This window comes from Lontra canadensis, unplaced genomic scaffold, assembly GCF_010015895.1.
Source record: "Lontra canadensis isolate GAN:19392208 unplaced genomic scaffold, GSC_riverotter_1.0 scaffold41, whole genome shotgun sequence".
In the NCBI taxonomy this organism is placed as follows: Eukaryota; Metazoa; Chordata; class Mammalia; order Carnivora; family Mustelidae; genus Lontra; species Lontra canadensis.
Genome location: NW_022631035.1, coordinates 146,252 through 167,383, shown reverse-complemented (window position 1 = coordinate 167,383; position 21,132 = coordinate 146,252). Strand labels below are relative to the sequence as shown.

Genomic DNA, 21,132 nt, shown 5'->3' with positions numbered 1-21,132 from the left:
GAGCCACAGCGTGCGCGCGCACACGCACACACGCGCGCGCGCACACCGGAGCCTCAGAGAGCGCGCGCGTACACACACGCACGCGCACACAGGAGGCCCAGAGCGCGCGCGCACGCACGCACAGGCACGAGCAGCAGGGCGTGAGCACGGGGCCCCCCCGGGGCGGAACGCAGAGGCGCCGCCGGTCTCCGGTCATCACCGCACACAGGGAACCAGAGAGCACCGAGAGCACCCGCAGAGGCGTCCGCGGCCCCGCCCCGCCAGCCCCGGGCTAGGAACAGGCCTCCTTCGGCCCCTCCCTGAGGTCATGGGGCCTCTCCAGTGCCCAGAAGCGGGAGGCAGCCGCGGGCGGGGCTCAGGGGTCCCGCCCCGCGCTCCCCCACTCCCGTCCAGGCCCACCGGCTTCCTCCTATCCGTGCCTTGACCTTCACATTGACCTTTCCACTTCCCGTCGGGGGACGAAGAAGGATCGTTTCCTCCGACCCCGCAGCAAACCAGATTCCAGGGCCTCGGACTCCAGCAGCACAAGGGCTTCCCTTGGGCCTCACCCACCCGGGTCGTTCCGGTTCCCGTAAGTGGTTCCCGTAAGCGCGGAGGGCGAGGGCGCAACACCTCCAAGTTCCCGGGGCTGCATCTCTCCAGGCCTTTCCCAGAGCGCCGCACCCTCCCCTCCCGCGGACTCCTGCGCCCCCAACCCCATCGGAGGAGACCGCGGTCTCCTGTCATCACCTCCCTCTGAAGCACCCAGACAGGTGCCCTCACCCCGCGCGCTCCTGGGCCCCCCTCCCCTCACCAGCTTTGGGGGAGGCGCCGAGGCAAACCAAGAGGCCCTGGCACGGGCATCCTGTCCCACACGGCTCAGTCCGAGTGAGGGGGAGGTTTTGGGGGCCCTCGCGGAGGCCAGCTGTGCCCTCCTGAAGAAGGGGGCTCCGACTTGGTGCCTGCAAGCACGTGTCGGGACTGAGGGGCCTCTCTCGAGTTCCTCTCCCAGCGCCAGCTCCCAGGGGACCAAATGCACTTCTTCACTGAGCACTTTTTATGATGACCTCCCCAGGACTGGAGGTCTTAAAAAATCAATTAAAGGCAGAACTTAAAAAGAAACAAAAGCCAGGTCAGAAGGCTTTCCCCAACATGAGAGTCTAGAAGACACAGCTTTGTCTAAGTCACGACTGTGTTCATCTAATCTATTTTTTGTAAATCATTAATTATTTTTCTTTTCCATAGGAGAGAAAACACCCAATATAAAAGTCATGGAAGGGCACCTGAGTGGCTCAGTGGGTTAAGCCTCGGTCTTCGGCTCGGGTCATGATCTCAGGGTCCTGGGATGGAGCCCTGAATCAGGCTCTCTGCTCAGCAGGGAGCCTGCTTCCCCCCTACCCCGCCCTGCCTGCCTCTGCCAGCTTGTGATCTCTGTCAAATAAATAAATAAAATCTTTAAAAAAAAAAAAAAAAGTCATGGCATTTAAAGAGACCCAAAGTAGCCAGAACAAGCTTGGGAAAAGCAAGGACAGGGTTGGAAGACTCACAGTCCTCACGAAGTAAGCGCCCACGGAGTGAGCTTTAAGATTTACCACAAAGCTATGGTAATCACAACAGTGTGGTGTTGCCATGCAGACAGAAGATGAGCAGAACAAAACAGAGGCTAGAAACAGACCCGTGCAAATGGCCCACTGATTTTCAGCAAGGGTGTCAAGACCATTCAGTGTTGGGAGAGAGGGATGTTCACAGGCAAAGGATAAAGCTGAACCTTTCCCTAATATCATCCACAAAAAATTAACTCAAAATGGAATAAAGATCCAAATGTAAGAGCTGAAACTATAATAATCTCACAAGGAAAAATTTTGTGACCTTGGATAGGCAAGGATTTCTTGATGTGACACCAAAAGCACATACAACCCCCCACCCCTCAATCTACACAAATTGGACTTCATCAAAATTACCTTTTCTGCTTCAAAGAACACAATGGAGAGCATGAAAAGATACCTCACGGTATGAAAGAAAATATCTGCAAACCACACATCTGATAAGGGTCTAGCAACCACAATATACAAAGAGTGCCTGGAATTCAATGACAAATAACCAACTTTAAAAAATGGGCAAGACTCGAAAACACATTCCCCAAAAAAGATACACAGATGGCCCAGAAGCACATTAAAATAGTCCATATCACTAATCGTTAGAGAAATGCAAATCAAACCATGACATAGCACTTCACGTCCATTAGCATGGCAACCAGAAAAACCAGTAAACAGCAAGTGTTGACGAGAAGTAGCAGAACGCCAGGCAAGCCTCATACTCTGCAGGTGGGAACGTAAAATGGAGCAGCTGCTGTGGAAAACAGCTCGGAAGTTCCTCAAACGTTAAACACAGGAGAGTCATATGAACCTGTGATTCCACTCCTGGGTCTGCCCGCGGGAGTCCAAACAGGGACACAGACAAAGCGAGGCAATGTTCACAACAGCCAGAAGGTGGAAGGAACCCAGGGACTATCACAGCACAGATGGGTAAGCACCATGTGGGGTAGACAGTACGTTCCCATGATGAATATCATTTAGCTATAAAAACAACAGGAAGCGGACACTTGAGAACATGGATGAACCTGAGAACATTATGTTATAAAAGTCAGACGCACAAGGACAGATACTGTTCAGAGTATCTGGAAGAGGAAAACTCCTCCAGAGGGAAAGCAGGCAAGGATACCAGGGCTGGGGGAGGGCTAACGGGGAGTCAGCGCTGGGTGGGGACAGTCCCCGGCAGGGCCACCAAACTGAAATTTCTGAGATGAGAAGTTGTGTCGTGTGTGTTTGACCACAATTTAATAATTTCTTTAATGAGAGAGAAAAGGAGAGGGACATCGAAGCAGGTCAGAGGAAGCGGACACAAGCCAGGGACGTGGCAGCTTGGGAGGCTGGAATCGGAGTGAACAGAAGGAACCAGCCTTGCCCACACCTTGATATCAGACTCCTGACCCCCAGAACTGTACGTGAATAAGTCTGTGTTGGTTTTAAAAAAACCAACAACACCCAGCAAGCCACAGCAGTGCGGTCAGAGCCAGGAAGCGTCCCTGTGCAGAGCTCCTGTGAATTCTGGGCACCGAGCGGCTGGCCGCTGGGCAGGAGGTACGGACACTCACAGGGCGAGTCCCTGCCTCAGCCACTGCACAGCCTCTTCAGGCTGACAGCTCTGAGGGGCTCGGGTGGGTGCAGGCTGCACACCCAGGACGCACCAAACCCTGGTGGCCAGGCAAGTGCGGGAAACCGTCCTGCTCTGACCAGGAGCCTGGGAGGGACCCCCCATCCCGTGTCCAAGGAAGGTGGCCGGGGCTTGGGGCCACACCCGGCGAGCCTGACACAAGCTCTTCTCAACCTTTCATCCCCTTCTGAAAGGACAAAGGAATAAAACAACAAAAATGGAACAGAAAGACTGAAGAAGACTCATTTCCTTTGGTCCCATCAGAACAAGCCACTTGTTTTCAAAATCCAAAGGACAGATCGGCTCATCGAGCTCTCCTCTGGTTTTGCTTCCCACAACCATTCCTTACTTTTCAAAGACCCCGGGGTCTCCTACAACTTACACCTGAGAGACTGTGTTTTGTCTTGGCTCAGGTATACCTGAGAACACAGGACGCCTGCCTCCCCCAGATCTGAGCAGTCTAACCACACAACAGCAAACGATCTCCTGGGAGTCTCCCCATTTATTTCAAGGGCCCTTGCCTGCCATAAATCTCCAGACTGGACACACCTAGCTCCTCTGGAAACGCTTCATGCTCATTCTTTACTTCCACTAAACTGCAAACAGCAAACGGCCATTCCACAACACACGGCTGATACCCAACAAAGTTTCTTAACGAGGACGAGGCCCAGAACAAGAATGGACAACACAAACCCGGGACTGGGACCTTCCAAATGGTACGTTTCTCTTTCTTCTGGAGGGAAGACCGGTCACCATGGCAGATCCGTCTCCCCTGGAGGAAGGCAGAGGCTGGCTCCCTGCATGTCATCTCCTTAAATCATTTAAATGACTCAAGACAGACACCTGCTGTGGTTTTTCTCTTCCACTGGGATCGTCCTTTTTGCAATTCTCTAATGAATAACGCCCTCCTACCCTGGCTATAGCTAAGTTACCACGGGGTCAGGTGCCAGGTGAGAGCGGTTATCTGCTGACCCCACGGAGACCTGGCTGGCCACATCATTCAAATAACTTAAGGAAGACAAACAGGTCTGCCGAGTAAACTTGTTTTTCCTTTAAAGGCCAAGTGAGGGTGGGAGGTGGTAACAAAATCTTAAAATTTTGAGGAAAAGAGTTTTCTTAGGAAATACTTCCACCCACCCCTGCCATGCAACTTGAAGGCAAGTCACCAATCACTGCGGCAGACTCTAAGGGATTTCCAAGGCCGGCAGCGAGGATGGCGGGGGCCAGCCATGTCTGGCAGTGACCAGTGCCTGTCTGCTCTCTGGGTCCCAAGGTGCAGGCCCTGGGAACCCGTCCCATAGGCACGCCCTTGACCTCGCCTGACCCCACCGGCTGACCGGGGCTCTGCGGGACGAGAGCCATGCTCCAGGCGCCTCACAGTGAGAGGAGAAGCACAGAATCGCCCCGCTACCCAAGCTGCTGGACCTGCTTCTTGTGAGCGAGAGAGCATGCTGCACAAGAAGGGCACACGGCTAAAATGTTCTGAGAAGTTGTCACTGTTCGAAGAGCAATGTAAGGGCCAGCTGCCAAGGTGGTGGAAACAAGCCCCGCTCTCCACCCACTGCCATGCCTCAGGCTCCCCTGGGGGAAGTGGTGCTGATGGCCCCCTGCCTACCCGAGCTCAGCGTCTGGGTGGCTCCTTGGTGCCACAGGCCAGCACGTGGACAAATGCCTGACGTTACCTCCGGGTGCTGGCGAGTCCCCCACGCGGCTGCCCAGCTCAGGGTAGATGCTTTTTCTCCAAATGGCCAGGTCTGGCCGCAGCCTCCACATCGCAGGCACTCAGCTCCACCAACCTGAGCAAGGACAGCCACCACCACCCACAAACAAGTGGGCAAGGCTGTGCACCTTAGGAGAAGACGTGGCCCCGAGCCCCAGTCTGCCAGCCCTGGTCTAACTGCTAAGGAGCGCAACGTTGCTTCAATTTGATCGAAGCTGCTTCTTTGGTTACTGATGCCTGGCGTAGGCTAGTATCGCCCCTTCATCTCTCTCCCAAACGTAGGGTTTGGTGTAAATGAGGTACAGAAAATTGCAGAAGCAGCGCCCAACACTCTTCGGATTCTTGGAAGCAGATGCAACAGACCCAAGAGGCCTGACGCATTCTCGCTACTTTCTACACTCACCTGCCGGCGGTTGACGCTCAGGCTCAGGCCCCGGTAGAGGGCGCGCGGGTTGCGCGCACCAGGAGGTGGAACCTCGGACCCCGAGCCAGACCCGGACGCGTCACAACGAGCCCTTCCTCGCCCAGATGCCAGAGCCGCCACGCGGAGTCCGCGGCCCGACGCAGGCCCCTTCCCTCCGCGGAGCCGGGCTTCCTACCCGACCGCTGCCGTCCGCGGCCTCCTCGCCAGATTGGCCCGCAAATCCGCCGGGACGAGTCAGGAACGACCACAGGAGGGGCGCGCACAGGTAAGGGGGATCGCGCACGGGGGAGGGGCGCGCACAGGTAAGGGGCAGTGCGCGCAGGGAGGGAGGTGCGCAGGGCGCATGGGGGCCCGCCGCTGCAGTGAGAAGTCCCAGAAGCTCTGGGCTCTCCCTGATTCCCTTTTGATTTTGTCTCCTTCTGGTTCTGATGTGTCACCAACTGAAAAATCAGATAATCCAGTTTCTCAGAAGTTTGTTAAAAAGAAGGAGTTCCCAGGCGAGGCTAGGGGGCCCATGCTGCTGTTCTGAGGACCTGGGGGTTTGCTTTTGTCTCTCCCCTTGTTTTGCCAGCAACAGAAAGTGCACTTCCCAGAAATTCTATGTAGTTCCTTCCAGTGCCTGCAGGAACATACACAGGGAAACAAGCCCATCAGCTCTGGCCTCCCTTGCCCAAAGCAGAGTCTGCCCTCACAAAAGGCTCAGGACGGACAGATGCTTACTGACAGACGCTTTTACATGCTTTTGGTACTCAGAAAAGACAAAACTATGGATTACAGACTTAAAATGAGTTCAGTTTATATTCATAACGGAAAAGCCTTGCAGTTAAAGGAGAATGGAGCATTTAATGAAATTCGCAGGCTCATTAGTGGTATCTTACCAGGAAGTGATATGAATTCTTCTTAGAGAAGAGCAGAGATTGTATGACTCATTTCCAGATTCCTGTGGTTTATTATCCTTACTTCTAATTTGTTGGAAGACTATCTTTAGACAGATAACAAATGTTCCAGAATTCTGACATTTTAACACCCACATAGCAACAAGAATAAACTCTGATGTTAGATCCAAGATCTCTGGCTTCTGGGTTTAATAGAGAAACAGACATTAAGACAGAGTTTCCCCTCTCCATAGTATGTTTTAGAGAAAGTTGTCAGTTCTGTAAATCTGTACTGCAGAAACACTTTCTGATGCTCCCTTTAAATGAAAAAAAAAAAAAAAAGAAGAAGAAGAAAAACAGTACAGCTTAGTCTGTGTCAAATTATGTAAGTTTTTAAGTGTCATGAGTGTGGGTTAGAATTAGATAAAATCATTGTACTATGAAGGACAAACTTTCAAGGGAAAGGCACACAGAGGTAGAGGACTGTGAAACAGTCTCTTTATACAAGGAAGACCCGAGCGTCCCCCATGGACAGGAGAGCATCTCTGTCACCCAGAGCCCTCCCCCCGACACCGTCTTCTAAATCAGCCAATAGAGACCGTCACGCGTGTTGCCAAATATCTTCAAATGAGTGGGTCAAAGAATGAGCCTGGATATTGTGCTTAAACCCTTGAGTTTTGTGAACAAAACTGAGGTAATGAAGCTGATGGAGGCCACTGGCCTCTGGGGCATGACCAGCCCTGGGCACCCCTGCCATGTGGATCAGGAGGGGGCCCCTGGCGGAACCAGGACATCAGCACTGCTCACCAGGCCTGGTGCTGACCTGCGGTGTAGGCTGAGCCCTGGACCTCAGGGGCCAGCCGCCTGGGCCCCCTCCAGCCCCTGCTGCCAGACCCCAGGGCGGGGGACCAGGAGGGGTCCGGCCTTGCCTCCCCTTTGGTCTCCCTGATTCAGGAGATGCAGGCTCCTTGGGAATCGTGCTGCTCCCCACCTCACAAATGAGATCAGCTTAGAGGACGGACACCCGCCACCTCACCTGCCAACCTATTCCCCTTGGTAAGGTGGTGCACCCGTGGCACTGACCAGTGGCTTAGAGAACATCAGCTTCTTTCAGTTTATTTTTGAAAAACATCAGACTTTATCTTCCCTTGATAAAGAAAAACACTATTTAAGAGGACCCTGCCTTAATTATTTCTATGATGCTTAATACCCTCGACTCAGAACTTGGATTTCTGGCTGCAGACGTGCCCACGGCATGTAACCTACACCCTCGGTGCTGGGCGACACAGCCCCTGCATGACTCACGTTCTACCAGAGAACCCAGCGCACAGGCCGACAGCCAACACACACAGCTGCCAGAGCTCCAGAGTGGAGCGCCATGTCTCCAGACCCTCGCTGGGGCCGGGCGGGGCCTGGCCCTGCCAAGGAGCCTCTGGGTGCCCCAAATCAGGGCCAGAAGCTTTCCCACTGAGTGTGGAGTCTGAATTCCCCAGTTAGGAATATGAAGCCCTTAGCAGCTCTTCACTGAGTCAGCTGTGATCTTGGTTAAGAAAAACAAAAGCCAACCTGAGTGCGTGTTCTGACCGTGTCCATAGAAAGGCACACATTCCAGAAGCATGAGCCCCACAGGCCCACCCTCTTGGGAGGGAAGGGCCACAGACTGTGGGCTGCTTCTCCGTGCAAGGGCTGCTCACCGCCAGGCCCTCCGCAGTCTCTGAGGCTCTGGGTCATGAGGTTTGACCCCTCGAACGCACTCTGCGCCCTTGGGCAACTGTACCAGCTGCGGGGAGAAGGCTGTGTGTGGTGCCAGGCCCCAAGCAGCAGCGCCCTGTGCCCCACAGGGGAGGGACTTCTCCATTCCAGTGGGGAAGCCACCAGGGACAGTAGGGCAGCGGCACGGGCAGGTAGGAGTGGCACCCCAGACCCATGGCCTGGAGTCACCTCTGCAGGCCCCCACCCTCCCATGGCCACGAGTTCCCACCTCAAGGCCCCCTCATCCTGTGAGGGGAGGGTGCAGGCTGCGCCGGGCCCACATGCTGGCTGTTCTGCCTGTTGGGCTTTGGGGCAGCTGGAAAACAAATCTCTCCCACTGGCATCTAATGAGGCCATTCATGGGATCTTCATCTTCTCAAAATGTGACAAGTAAGTCCACATGCAGAAGCACTTTCTCTGTGTGTGTGTGTGTGTGTGTGTGAGGAGCAGAGTGTACAAGCTAGCAAGGCAGGTCAGACACAGAAGCAAACTCCAGGACTCTAGCCCCGTGGCAGACCTGAATCTGGGACCAGAGCACGCAGTCCACTTCCTCTGCGGGTCCCACCGCCTGCACATTGGTTTTCTGGCCAGCCCCACCCAGAAGGCGAGTCTCCCTCAGACCCTGCTCCAAGGTAGCCTGCCCTGGGGACGTCCCTGAGTCCTGCCCGAAACCTGGGCCTTTCCTGGACGCCTCTTCCCCTCCCCAGCCTCCAGCCAGGCCTTCCGCACCTGCCTGCTGGCTCTGGCTCCTTCCCAGGCCAGACCCACAGGTCAGGCAAACACAGGAACTAACAGCTCTCAGGACGTCCTGGGGGGCTCTCGAATGGGGGCAGGGGTACCTGAGTAAGAAGCTGGTCTGGCGTTAGCTGGTTGATCCACCGTGTGTATCGCTCAGTGGAGTTGGGGGGCTCTCTCCTTACTCGGCAACCGATAATCTGTGAGACAACAAAACAGAACTTAAAAGACAGTCACCGTGGGCTGACAGGCACACACACCTATCCACAGACGTCTCACCTGGCGTGAGCTGGCACACCCAGCAGGGAACTAACAAAGACTTGTATCTGATCGGGCTGGGAAAACTTCTGGAAGGAAAGGGGGAGAGGGAGATGCAGGGTTCAGGCTGGACCCCATGATGGACGGTCCTACCCTGCCCGTTCCAGCAGCACCCATGAAATCACCCCAGGTTAGAGCTGTCGCCGATAAGCCTTCCCCCTTAATGCACAGTTACAATGCTCTGTGCACAAGGTCAGATGTCCAGCTACCTCAGCAGGTTCGACCTGAACCATGACTCAGGCAGACACGAGGGGCAGAGGGCAAGGGAGAGAGGATCTCGAGCAGGCTCCCTGCTGAGCTCAGGGCTCGATCCCAGGACTCTGAGATCACAACCCGAGGCAACACCAAGAGCCGGAGGCTTACCAAGCACCACCCAGGCACCCTGATAATTAATTAAAATTATTTTTTATTTTATTTTTATTTTTTTAAAAGATTTTATTTATTTATTTATTTGACAGACAGAGATCACAAGCAGGCAGAGAGGCAGGCGGGGCGGTCGGGGAGCAGGCTCCGCGCTGAGCAGAGAGCCCGATGTGGGGCTTGATCCCAGGACCCTGAGATCATGACCTGAGCCGAAGGCAGAGGCTTTAACCCACTGAGCCACCCAGACGCCCTAAATTTTTTTTTTTTTAATAAAGATTTTATTTTTTTATTTAACACAGAGAGAGAGACAGCAAGAGAGGGAACACAAGCAGGGGGAGTGGGAGAGGGAGAAGCTGAGCAGGGAGCCCGATGCAGGGCTTGATCCCAGGACCCTGCGATCATGACCTGAGCTGAAGGCAGACACTCAATGATGAAGCCCCCCAGGTGCGCCCCCCCCCAATAATTTCTTTCTTTTTTTTTTTTTAAGATTTTATTTATTTATTTGACAGAGATCACAAGCAGGCAGAGAGAGAGGAGGAAGCAGGCTCCTGCTGAGCAGAGAGCCCGATGCGGGGCTCGATCCCAGGACCCTGGGATCATGACCTGAGCCAAAGGCAGAGGCTTTAACCCGCTGAGCCACCCAGGCGCCCCCCGATAATTTCTTAATAAGGAGACTGATTCGGTGATGCAGGTCTTAGCGACCACTCTGAGGAGGAGAGAGTGCAGGTCAGGGTCGGCTGCTGGCCACACCTGGGTCCTTACTGGAGCCCTGTGAGCCTCACCTGGGTGGGGGGGGCAGGCCCTGTACTGCTGGGTGTCCCCCAGAGGGAGCAGCTCCTTCTGCAGCGACGGGCCCAGACACCTACAGTGGGGACCAGCCTCAGCGGACTCTGGAGGACGGGAGCCTCCACCTCGGAGCAGTCTCACACAGGCATCCCAAATACCCGCATACAGCCCAAAGCCAAAGTGTGGTGCTGTCCCCAGGTTTTGAGCTCTGTTGGAGGGGCGGCAGGGGCCGTGGGGGCCGGGGCTGCCCAAGCAAGTGTGTGCTCTCTCTCCCTCTCCTTCTGCCCCCCGCTCATGCCCTCTCTCTAAAGTAAATACATAAGTAAATAAACACATAAAAAGAAATTGTCAAAAGTTCTACCATGACTCTTGAATTCCTTAAATTCAGCTGTCTATAGCACATCTGCATGGTGATTAATGTATATTAATGCAGGAACGCTAACGAAGACATAAGAAAGTTTTTGCTTGGGGCGCCTGGGTGGCTCAGTGGGTTAAAGCCTCTGCCTTCGGCTCAGGTCATGATCTCAGGGTCCTGGGATCAAGCCCTGCATCAGGCTCTCTGCTCAGCGGGGACCCTGCTTCCCTTCCTCTCTCTCTGCCTGCCTCTCTGCCTACTTGTGATCTCTGTCTCTCTAATAAATAAATGAAATCTTAAAAAAAAATTTTTTTCTGCTTGCATAATTTTGTGTTCGGTTCTTTTAATGAAACTTTTTTGTAGTGTAAATAACACACAGAGATCCCGTGTATCTTTTACATGGTTTCTCCAATAGTAACATCTTGAAAAATCATGCAAGTCTCCCCAACCAGGGACCCCCCTCATGGCGCCTTTGTGGCCATGCCTAGTCCTCCCGGACAGCAGCTGCCTGCCTGTCTTTGCGAGAGCATGTGCAGCCAACAGTTAGCAGAATGCCTGGGATTCTGGTCTGTGTTTGATCCCTGCAGTCGGGAAACTCTCAGTCTGTACGGCAGCCTGGGGACGTCCTGGGGACGGTCTGGGGACAGCCTGGGGATGTTCTGGGGATGGTCCAGGGACAGCCTGGGGACATTCTGGGGGATGGCCTGGATATAATCTGTGGACGTCCAGGGACGGACTTGGGGATGGTCTGGGGACAGTCTAGGGACAGTCCGGGACGTTCTGGGGATGGTCCGAGGACAGCCTGGGGACAGTCTGGAGATGGTCCAGGGACAGCCTGGGGATGTTCTGGGGATGGTCCAGGGACAACCTGGGGACAGCCTGGGGACAATCTGGGGGACGGCCTGCGGATGATCTGCGGACAGTTTGGGGATGGCCCGCGGGGTCCGGAGGGATGGTCTGGGGATGGTCCAGGGACAGTCTGGAGATGGTCCGGGGACAGCCTGGGGACAGTCTGGGGGATGGCCTGGATACGATCTGCGGACAGTCCGGGGACGGCCTGAGGGATGGTCTGGGGACAGTCTGGGGACAGTCCGGGACATTCTGGGGATGGTCCGGGGACAGCCTGGGGACAGTCTGGGGATGGTCCAGGGACAACCTGGGGACAGCCTGGGGACAATCTGGGGGACGGCCTGGGGATGATCTGCGGACAGTTTGGGGATGGCCCGCGGGGTCCGGAGGGATGGTCTGGGGATGATCCGGGGACAGTCTGGGAGGTTCTAGGGATGTTCTGGGGATAGTCTGGGAATAGTCCGGGGATGTTCTGGGGACGTTCTAGAGATAGTCTGGGGACATTCTGGGGACAGCCTGGGGACAGCCCAGGGATGGACGCGGACTCACGCTTGTCGGGTGCTGGGCAGCAGCCTCCAGCTGGAGCCTCACCCTCTGAGGCATCATCACGTCGTCCTGAAGTGAAAAGCACAGTTTCAAGTCACGTAAAGCAACTCCCACAGACAAGAAAGAAAACGACAGAATATGGAACAGTGAAATGGGCAAGAGATGGGAAGAGGCAGCACAGACTCTACCTCTAGGCCTGGCCCCCCCGTGAGTCGGCGGGGGGATGTGGGCCATCCCCGCAAGGGCATGTGCTTTGCCATTGGCCCCGCACCCAGAGGGCCGGGGCATCCAGCAGCCTGAGGACAGGAAGCCCCAGGACACAGGCATGTCACCCACCGGGGAAAGGAGTCCAGCGTGTGAGCGTCAGAGGACCTACGGATGCGCTCCGAGCAGCGGCATTCACACACAGGACCGGCTGCTGTCGGGGACGCCGGAGTGCAGAAGTCGGCAGTGGCCGTCACCACTGAGACCACGGCACAGAGACACCCACACAGACCCCTCACACAGACACGTGCTGAGCCAGAGATGCAGGAAAAGACACGTCCTATCACACACTTACTTAACAATGAACCGTATTGTCTGAGAAATGCACACATTATGCAAACTATAGAGAAAAGCAAGAATAATCCTGAAGTTGGAATAATGGCTGCTCTGCACAGGGACGGAGGGGCAAGCATACCTCTGGGGTACTGGCCACGTGGCTCCTTCCTGACCAGGAGCTGCTCATGTACATGTTTGCTTCCTTCAACCCTCAAAGTACACAAATGTTTTGTGCATTCTTCTACAGGTACATTCTATTTCATGATAAAAGAACATTTCAGTGTTCTGGTTAAGGTACAAATGTACCCAATACAAGAACTAAAAATATTGTCATTGGGGAGAAACTCTCTTTAAATTGAGCAATAAACTAAAAGGTCTGTACGTGTACTCATGCTCCTGCAAAAGGGCCTCAGGCACATTGTACTCATCAAATTACCTGTGATAAATGGAGCTGAGGGGGCCTGTGGCTAAGGCAGGAAAGGAGGAGGAGGATGGGGGAGGAGGAGGGAGGGAGAGGGGAGGAGGAGGAGGAGGAAGGACACAGGAGAGGCAGAAGGGACATAAGGGACGGGGACGGAGGGCAGGTCCTGCACCAGCCCCAGCAGAGCCCAAGCTCAGCAGGCAGGAGAGGAGCGCCGGTGTGAGAACAGAACCGGAGGAACCTGCGGTGAAAGATGTCAGGACAGAAGCAGAAAAGGAAACCTTGAGTCAACTCTGGGCTTTTCCAATGGCCGAGCCCCTCCCTGGCTGCAGCTGGGGACACACTTCCAGTCGTGCGTGTAGTCCACCAGCCTGGGAACCTTGAGAGGGAAAGAGGAGAAGTGAGGCGTTGCAGCAGGACAGACGGGCAGGTGGAGCTGTGTGGGGGCACAAGAGGTCACACCCCAGGTCAGCCTGGTCCACTTCCATAACGGGAACAGCAAGACAGTAGGGCAGGGGACAAAGGGGCAATTTCCCTTAAAGGGAAGGCCTGCTGATCAAATTCTTGAAAAATGGCTCCTGTGTCTGATGGCCTCACACAGAATTTGACAAATTTCTGACCGTCTCCTAAACCAGTCTTTGATGCCTGTGTTGGGTTACACGTGGGAAGGAGTAAAAGCCAGCATACAAGCATATGGGTATTTCAAAAAGAAGGGTTAGGGTTAGAGCTGGTCTCTGCCAGGCGGCATGACTGGCCCTGGACCCCATGCAGGGCTGCAGGACATGACCTGGGTTCGTGGTGTAGGGCACCACCACACAGGGAAGCACCCCGAGAGCGACGCCCCAATCTTCTGACCTCCCGTCCCCACACCTCAGCAGCCGTGCCCAGACCCCACAGCCCAGGGAGGGGCCACCTTGCGTGCCTTCCTAGAGCGCGGGCTGGCACAGGCCTGTCTCTGGCCGTCAGAACACTCGCAGGACAAATGAATGTGCGCTCCAGACTGGGCAGTGTTTCCACTTTCTCCGCCACTCATCAAATACTCCCACATACTCTTTTTTCTTTTTTTTTTTGGATATTTATCATGATCTACAGTTGGAGACAGAGAAGCTATAATTATCTGTTTTGTAGCCAAAGGAAACAAGGCTTGGAAAGGCTATGTATTTCCCCAAGATCTCACAGCAATTACATGCCAGGGCTAAAATTTGAACATGGGATTAACTGAGAAACTGATCTGTGCTAACAGCTAAACTGCCCAGAAATGCCCAGCTCTCAGGAACATTCCAGTGTAAGTTTCCACCACCTCCTGAACTAGAATCGCTCCCGGGCATTTCACGTCAAGCTCTGAGGTCCACAGAGCACCCCGGGGGTGGCTGACACGCTCAGTGACTGAGAAATTCAAGGAGGAACGCAATGAGCAAACACGGAAGCCAAAAAACAAATAGCATGACAGGTACACACACAATCTGGGTGCACAGGGGGTCCCATGGGTCACAGAGAAGCTCCTTGTTCTCCGAGACCATCTTGAGAAAAACTGGCTGAAAAGATGGGAAGACATCTTTATCACACATGAAAACCATGTGGTATTTTAAGAACAAGCCCAGACGTGTGTCTGCTGGAGCCCTGATCTGCACCATCATCGTTCATGCCAGCGCCCGTCCAGGATGGGGGTGGCTCTGCCGGGTCCACAGGGCTCGCAGCTAGTGCCAAACCCGGGAGCTGGTCTCAGCAAAAGTTGGCGGCCGAGGGCAAAGCGGAGGAGCCCACAGGGTGGATGTATAGTCGTGACCCCACGGGGCACAGGAGGGAGGGCTCAGAAGCCTGCACACTTGTTTGCCTGACAGCCTTCAGAGTCCCCAGACCGGCGGGAATTCCACGGTGATACCAGTTCAGAAACAACGTTCTTGGTGGCCTAGGGCAAAGGATTTTGATGTTTTATAAAAATAACATGAATTCTGAATGAAATGCCGTTTCCTTTCTGACCACAAAAATAATGGGTGGAAAAAAGCTCATCTAGTCAAAGAATTGTGCAGTTGAATGAATCTTGGAGCTTCAAGTTAAGTAGCTTCTGAGTGAGATTGTGGCTGTGCGCTCGCAGCCAGCATCAGACAAAAGCTGGAGGCGGATGGAAGCCTGGGACACACGAGGTGTGGGATGGGCTGCCAACATGAATGTTACCCTAACCCACACGACGCTCTCCCTCTACGCAGAATGAAAAGTTTATTTTGTTCTATTTTGTTGTGAAGTGTCCTTATGTCTGGCTTTCAGACACGTGGGCTGGAAGACAGACAGAAGTTACGTGGTCAGACCTCCACACTCAGGACCCACACTCCACAGGGAGACCCTGAAGAAGGCGAGGAAGACAGTGGACCCACCAATAGGTCGAAAGCCTGCTTGCAAAGCGCGGGGTCAAGTGACTTGCCTACAGTAGCTTCCTGCGTGTCTCTGCTCAAACTCTGAGTCCCAGAGGGCTTTCTTGCTCATATGGTCTGCAAATTGCACATTCCACCTGCAGAAGTGACACACTAACTACACTCCTCTCTGTTCAGCTAAGAGCTGTGTATTTTAGGAGTCTGTAGGAGTAACACAGAGTTAAGGAGAAGCACTGGCAGACACTGGGCCTAGATACACAAGAAGGCCTGAACTCAGAAAACACAAGCCCCTTTTGCCCTGAAGGCCTCACTGACCCTGGTTCTGAGAGGAGGGAAGTTGGAGCCCAGGCTGCTCACGACCAGGGTGGGGGGATTACTCCTCAGGCGGCAGCCCCGACCTCCCTTGGGTGAGAGGAGTCTGGGGGCACCACCTTGGCAGTCCCAGGATGGTGGCTCTTCCAGGTGCCTGGGAAAACCAGGGAGAAGCTTGGAAGAAGTGGACCCTCGTCCAAGACCTCCAATGTACAGGGAGGTGTTCAGAGACCGAGGCCGGTGCACAGGGATAAGCAGGCACCTGAGAAACACACAGAACAACACAGGAAGACCCCCCAGAAAGCAACCATTAGGGAAATAGTTCAGAAGAGTTAAAAATGAGTAATTGTCAGTAGGACCATAGAAATTATCTATTCAGTAAAAAAGGCGGAGGCGGCAGGGGCAGAACAGAGGCGAACAGAGCGGTCCGGCCCGGCGTGCGTGGCGCGAATGAACGAATGAATGGGCGAGACAGAAAATGAACAGGGAACGGCGGGCACACAGCCAAGCGGAAAACATCGGATGTGGGTAAACCCTGTCCTTTCACCAGAACTCGACTGCCGGACTGCAGTTTAAGAAACAGACAGAAACGAAACATTGGCCCACCCACTGTTCGCGAGAGACAGACTTCAGGCCCAAAGACAGAACGACGGAGCGTGGGAGCACGGAAGGCCCCCACGCGAACTGCAGCCACTGGAGACAAAGTGGGAGGCCGCGGGCGGGCAGAAGGCCGACCCCAGCAGAGAGCGGACGCGTGAGCCCACCTGCAAGCCCGCGACCCGGGAGGGGGAAAGAGAAACGCTCGGAGCCGAAGAGAGACGCAGACCTGAGCGAGAGCGGGAGCTTGGCCACGCGCCGCGCACGCCGGGCTGGACCGCTGGCCGGGAGCCCACAGAGCAGCGCTCCGCCCGCCCGCGACGTTCGCCACACGTGGGGGCCGCGGCGTTAAAGCGCCGAGGCCCGAGAAGGCATGTGCCCTGACCACACGGAAGCGGAGGCGGAAATCAAATGCAGGAGAGTCCGAGGGACCCACCACCGGCGTGCAGAGGAGAGCCCAGCGCAGAAGAGGACACCACGACGTGTTCCGGCCGAGCGGAAGTGAACATGTGACTCGGCAGCACAGCTGGGGCCACCCCTGTGCCAGCTAAGACCGGGTTCTTAGGAAACATCAACGAAAAAGAGCAAACTACACGAGAAGTAAACCGAAGAAAATAATAAAGATCTGAGCAGCGAGAGAGGAAAGGAAAACACTAGAGAAAATCAGTTCAGACGACGACTGGCTCTTTGAAAACAAGAAATGTAACCAACCTTGAGCTACACGAGAGACCAGCAAACTTTTTCTGTAAAGGGCCAGATACTAGGTATTTCAGTCTTTGTGGTCATATGTGGTTTCTGCCAATATTCTTCTCTTTTTGTTCATTTTGGTTTTGTAGCACTTAAAAAAAAAGACCATTTTTAGCTTAGAGATCATAAAAAACAGGCTGCCAGCGGGTTTGGCCCATGAGCTGTCATCCGTTATCCCTGAGCTGGACAGGGAGAAAGAGACACAAGCAAGTAGATTCTGGAATGAAACAGAGGCAGCAGGGCCGGTCTCTGAGCAAGTGTGAGAGCGGCAGGAGAGCCCAAATCAACCGTATGCCAACAAATCACGCGGTTCTGATGAAACGGACAATTGCTAAAAAGACATGGTTTTTTGAAATAGACTGAAGAAAAAATACAAAATCTGAAGAGATCTATAAAAAGGGAAAAATATTGAATTAGGAATTAACACAACATGAAACAATACAATACGATACAACAAAACACAAAACGATATAATACGATATGATACAATATACAGAAAAAGTGCTAGACTTGTACGGTGGAAATTAGGAAACTCGCTGAAAGAAGGGAAAGATGTAAGTGAACAGAGACACATCCCACATTCATGGCTCAGAAGACTCAACATCACGAAACAATTCTCCCCCAATTGACCTATGGATTCACTACAACTCAAATCCAAATCTCAAACTTGCATTTTTACAGAAGCTGGCAAGCTGCCCCTGAAATTCCCATGGAGATACAAAGACCCAGAATGGCAGTGTTGGCAAAAGAAGAAACACTGTGGAGACCTTATGCTTTCAGGGAAGCTAGCACTTGGGTGGGAGATGCGGGCTCAGACCCAGCAGATGAGGACCTACAAGGCAGAGGCTGGGACCCGGGGGCCAGAAGGCAAGAACGCACACAGACCCCCCACCACACATGGAATGAATCTGACGTAGACCACGGACCTCAGTGTCAGAGCTAAAACTGGGAACTCCTAGGAAAATCTCGGTGACCCTGAGCAAAGCGAAGAATCCTCAAAGAAAAGTGGGGCTTCATCAAAATTTAAATTCTTGTAAAGATTTAACAAGATAGTGAAAAGAGCTCCCCCGACTGGGAGGAAACGGGGGCAGAGGCCCCATCCGTGCGGGTGCTGGGGGTCTCCTCAGCCATGGGGCAGGCCCTGAGCAGAGGCCCCCAGCGGCTGTGGGGGACCCGCCCAGCAGGCGTGGCGACAAGAGCCTTTCCTCTCCCTGGGCCATCCACTCTTCCTTCAGCTCTGCAAGAGAACTTCCCCCAACGTCATTAAGGGCAGAAGTGACAAATACACATGGCAAACAGTGCACTTAATAGTGAAAGGGCTCAGCACCTTCTCTGAGATTGGAAAGGAGATGAGGACACCCATTCTCGCAATGTCTGGTTAACAACCGACTGGAAACTCAAGTCAAGAAAAAGAAATAAAAAGCACAAGGCTTAGAAAGAGAAAAAGGGATTGTACACATAAAGGTCCCAAAATAATCAACAGAGAAATATTGGAATTAAAAGTAAGTTCAGCAGGGTTCCTGAAAACAAGATTAATAAAGTTAAATTAATGTCTTTATACCTACAAAATTTTTATATGATGCTACTTACAATAATACCAAGAAATATCAGATTATTCTCCCACATCATTGGTGAGAATGTAAAGTGGTAAGCTCCTTTGGAAACAGTCTGGCAATTCCTCAAAATGCTAAACGTGGAGTTTACAGCCCAGCAGCACCAGTTCTGGGTGTATGCCCATGAGAACCGGACACGTCTGTACACATGGGAACTAGTACAGGAATGCTTGTGTCCACGTCTGCTGAGCAGCTAAAAGCAGACACAACTCAAACGCTCATCAAGCAGCATCTGGATAAACAAGATGTGGTCCCTGCATCCAGGGTCCCTTGACGCCGTGCTGGGAAGAAACAGAGCTCTGACACGGCTGCAACACGAGGGAAAGACAAAGAAAGCTGGTCACAGAGACCCAACCACGTCCGTACCACTTCCAGGAAATGTCCAGAATGGGCAAGCCCGCAGAGGCAGAAAGGGGGCCTGGCTGAGAGCTGGGGGATCAGGAGTGAGGGCTAACTGGGGGGGGGGGGGGGCTTATGTTGTGACGGCAATGTCCCCGAACTGGACAGTGGTAAGCACTGCATGACACTGCGAATGCACCCAAAACCCCTGAATTGTACACTTCGAGCAGGTGGATTTTATGTGAATTCTATCTTAGTAAAGCTGATAACAGATGTTTTTTCGAAACCAAATACCAAGGGATACCAAGGAATTAATTTACTGAAGGACCGCGAGCCCTCTAGTAGGAAAACCGCGCACGGATGCTGAGATAAAGAGACGAGTGGACACAGGTTCCCTGTTAGGAAAACTGAGCACCGTAAAGCAGTCAGCCCTCCCACAGCCGACCCACAGACTCAGCATCTAATTCCCTCAAGATCCTCACTGGAGAGTCTGTGGAAATTAACAAATAACGGACATTTATATAAAAACACAGTTGGGGACACCTGGGTGGCTCAGTTGGTTAAGCAGCTGCCTTCGGCTCAGGTCATGATCCCAGCGTCCTGGGATCGAGTCCCACATCGGGCTCCTTGCTCATCAGGGAGCCGGCTTCTCCCTCTGCCTCTGCCTGCCATTCTGTCTGCCTGTGCTCTCTCTCTCCCTCTCTCTCTCTGACAAATAAATAAATAAAATCTTTAAAAAAAACAAAAAAAACCCAAAAAACAAAAAAAAACCACAGTTGATTTTTTTAAAAGATTTTATTAATCTGAGAAAGTGAACAAGCAGGGGGAGCAGCAGGCTCCCCGCTGAACAGGGAGCCCAATGGGGGACTCGATCCCGGGACCCTGGGACCATGACCTGAGCCGAAGGCAGACGCTTAACCATCTGAGCCACCCAGATACCCCGCAAAAAATTTTTTTTAAGCTGGGCTCCATGCCAGTGTGGAGTCCAATGGAGGGGGCCTGAACTCATGACCCTGAGACCAAGACCTGAGTTGAAAAAAAAAACAAGCCCCATCTATATGTTGCCCACAAGAGACTCATTTTAGTCCTAAAGACACCTTCAGATTGAAAGTGAGGGGTGGAGAACCATCTGTCATGCTAATGGGCACTAAAAGATAGCTGGGGTAGTCATCCTTATATCAGACAAACTAGATTTTATTTTATTTTATTTTTTTAAAGATTTTATTTGTGTATTTGACAGACAGAGATCACAAGTAGGCAGAGAGGCAGGCAGAGAGAGAGGAGGAAGCAGGCTCCCTGCTGAGCAAAGGGCCCGATGTGGGGCTCGATTCCAGGACCCTGGGATCATGACCTGAGCCAAAGACAGAGGCTTTAACCCACTGAGCCACCCAGGCACCCCTTATTTTACTTTTTTAAATGCCATCTATAATAATGTAAAAAAAATCAGAAATATTTAAGCATAGATTTAACAAAGAATATTCCAAATCTATTAATGAAAAGTACGTAACACTGCTGAGAGAAATTTTAAAAGACCTATACAAATGGAGAGATATACTATGTTTGCAGGCTGGTGGACTGTTTTTTTTTTTTATTTACAGTTTTTATTTTTTTATTAACATATAATGTATTATTAGCCCTAGGGTACAGGTCTGTGAATCGCCACTTTTACACACTTCACAGCACTCACCACAGCACATGCCCCCCCCCAGTGTCCATAACCCTACCCCCCCCCCCCCCCCCCCCGACCAACAACCCTCCGTTTGTTTTGTGAGATTAAGAGTCTCCTATGGTCAGACAAATAGATTTTGAACCAAAGATGGTGATAAGAGATGAAGGAGGATGCTGTATTATAACTGAGGAATCTATCCACCGGGAAGATCGAGCAATTGTAAATATTTATGCCCCCAACCTGGGAGCAGCCAGATATACGAATCAATTAGCAACAAGCATAAAGAAACTCATGGATGATAATGCAATACAGGTACATGACACGACACGACACAGTACGGAACCAAACAATACGATACGATACGGTACGGTGCGACACAACACAACAACACAACACGAAACGATACGATATGACACAATACGACAGGATACAACACGATACAGTAAAAATACAATATAACATACGATACGATACAACACAACACGAAATGATACGATACGATATAAAACGACACAATACAATACAAAATAGAACACAACACAATAAAAATTACAATACAACACAATCAAGTCCCCTACAATACAAAGTAGGGGACTTTAACACCCCACTC

The 21,132-nt window shown here is 52.7% G+C and overlaps 1 protein-coding gene across 1 annotated transcript in view; it reads right to left on the bottom strand.

Annotated features, from left to right (window-relative positions):
• Positions 1 to 21,132, bottom strand: part of B3GNTL1 (UDP-GlcNAc:betaGal beta-1,3-N-acetylglucosaminyltransferase like 1) — an 80,466-nt gene that overhangs the window by 27,560 nt on the left and 31,774 nt on the right. Inside the window, exons 5-6 of the mRNA XM_032870307.1 lie at positions 11,919 to 11,984; positions 8,803 to 8,898 (exon numbers count right to left, since the gene is read on the bottom strand). Coding sequence (XP_032726198.1) covers positions 8,803 to 8,898; positions 11,919 to 11,984 — 162 coding nt within the window. The remainder of the gene's footprint in view (positions 1 to 8,802; positions 8,899 to 11,918; positions 11,985 to 21,132) is intronic.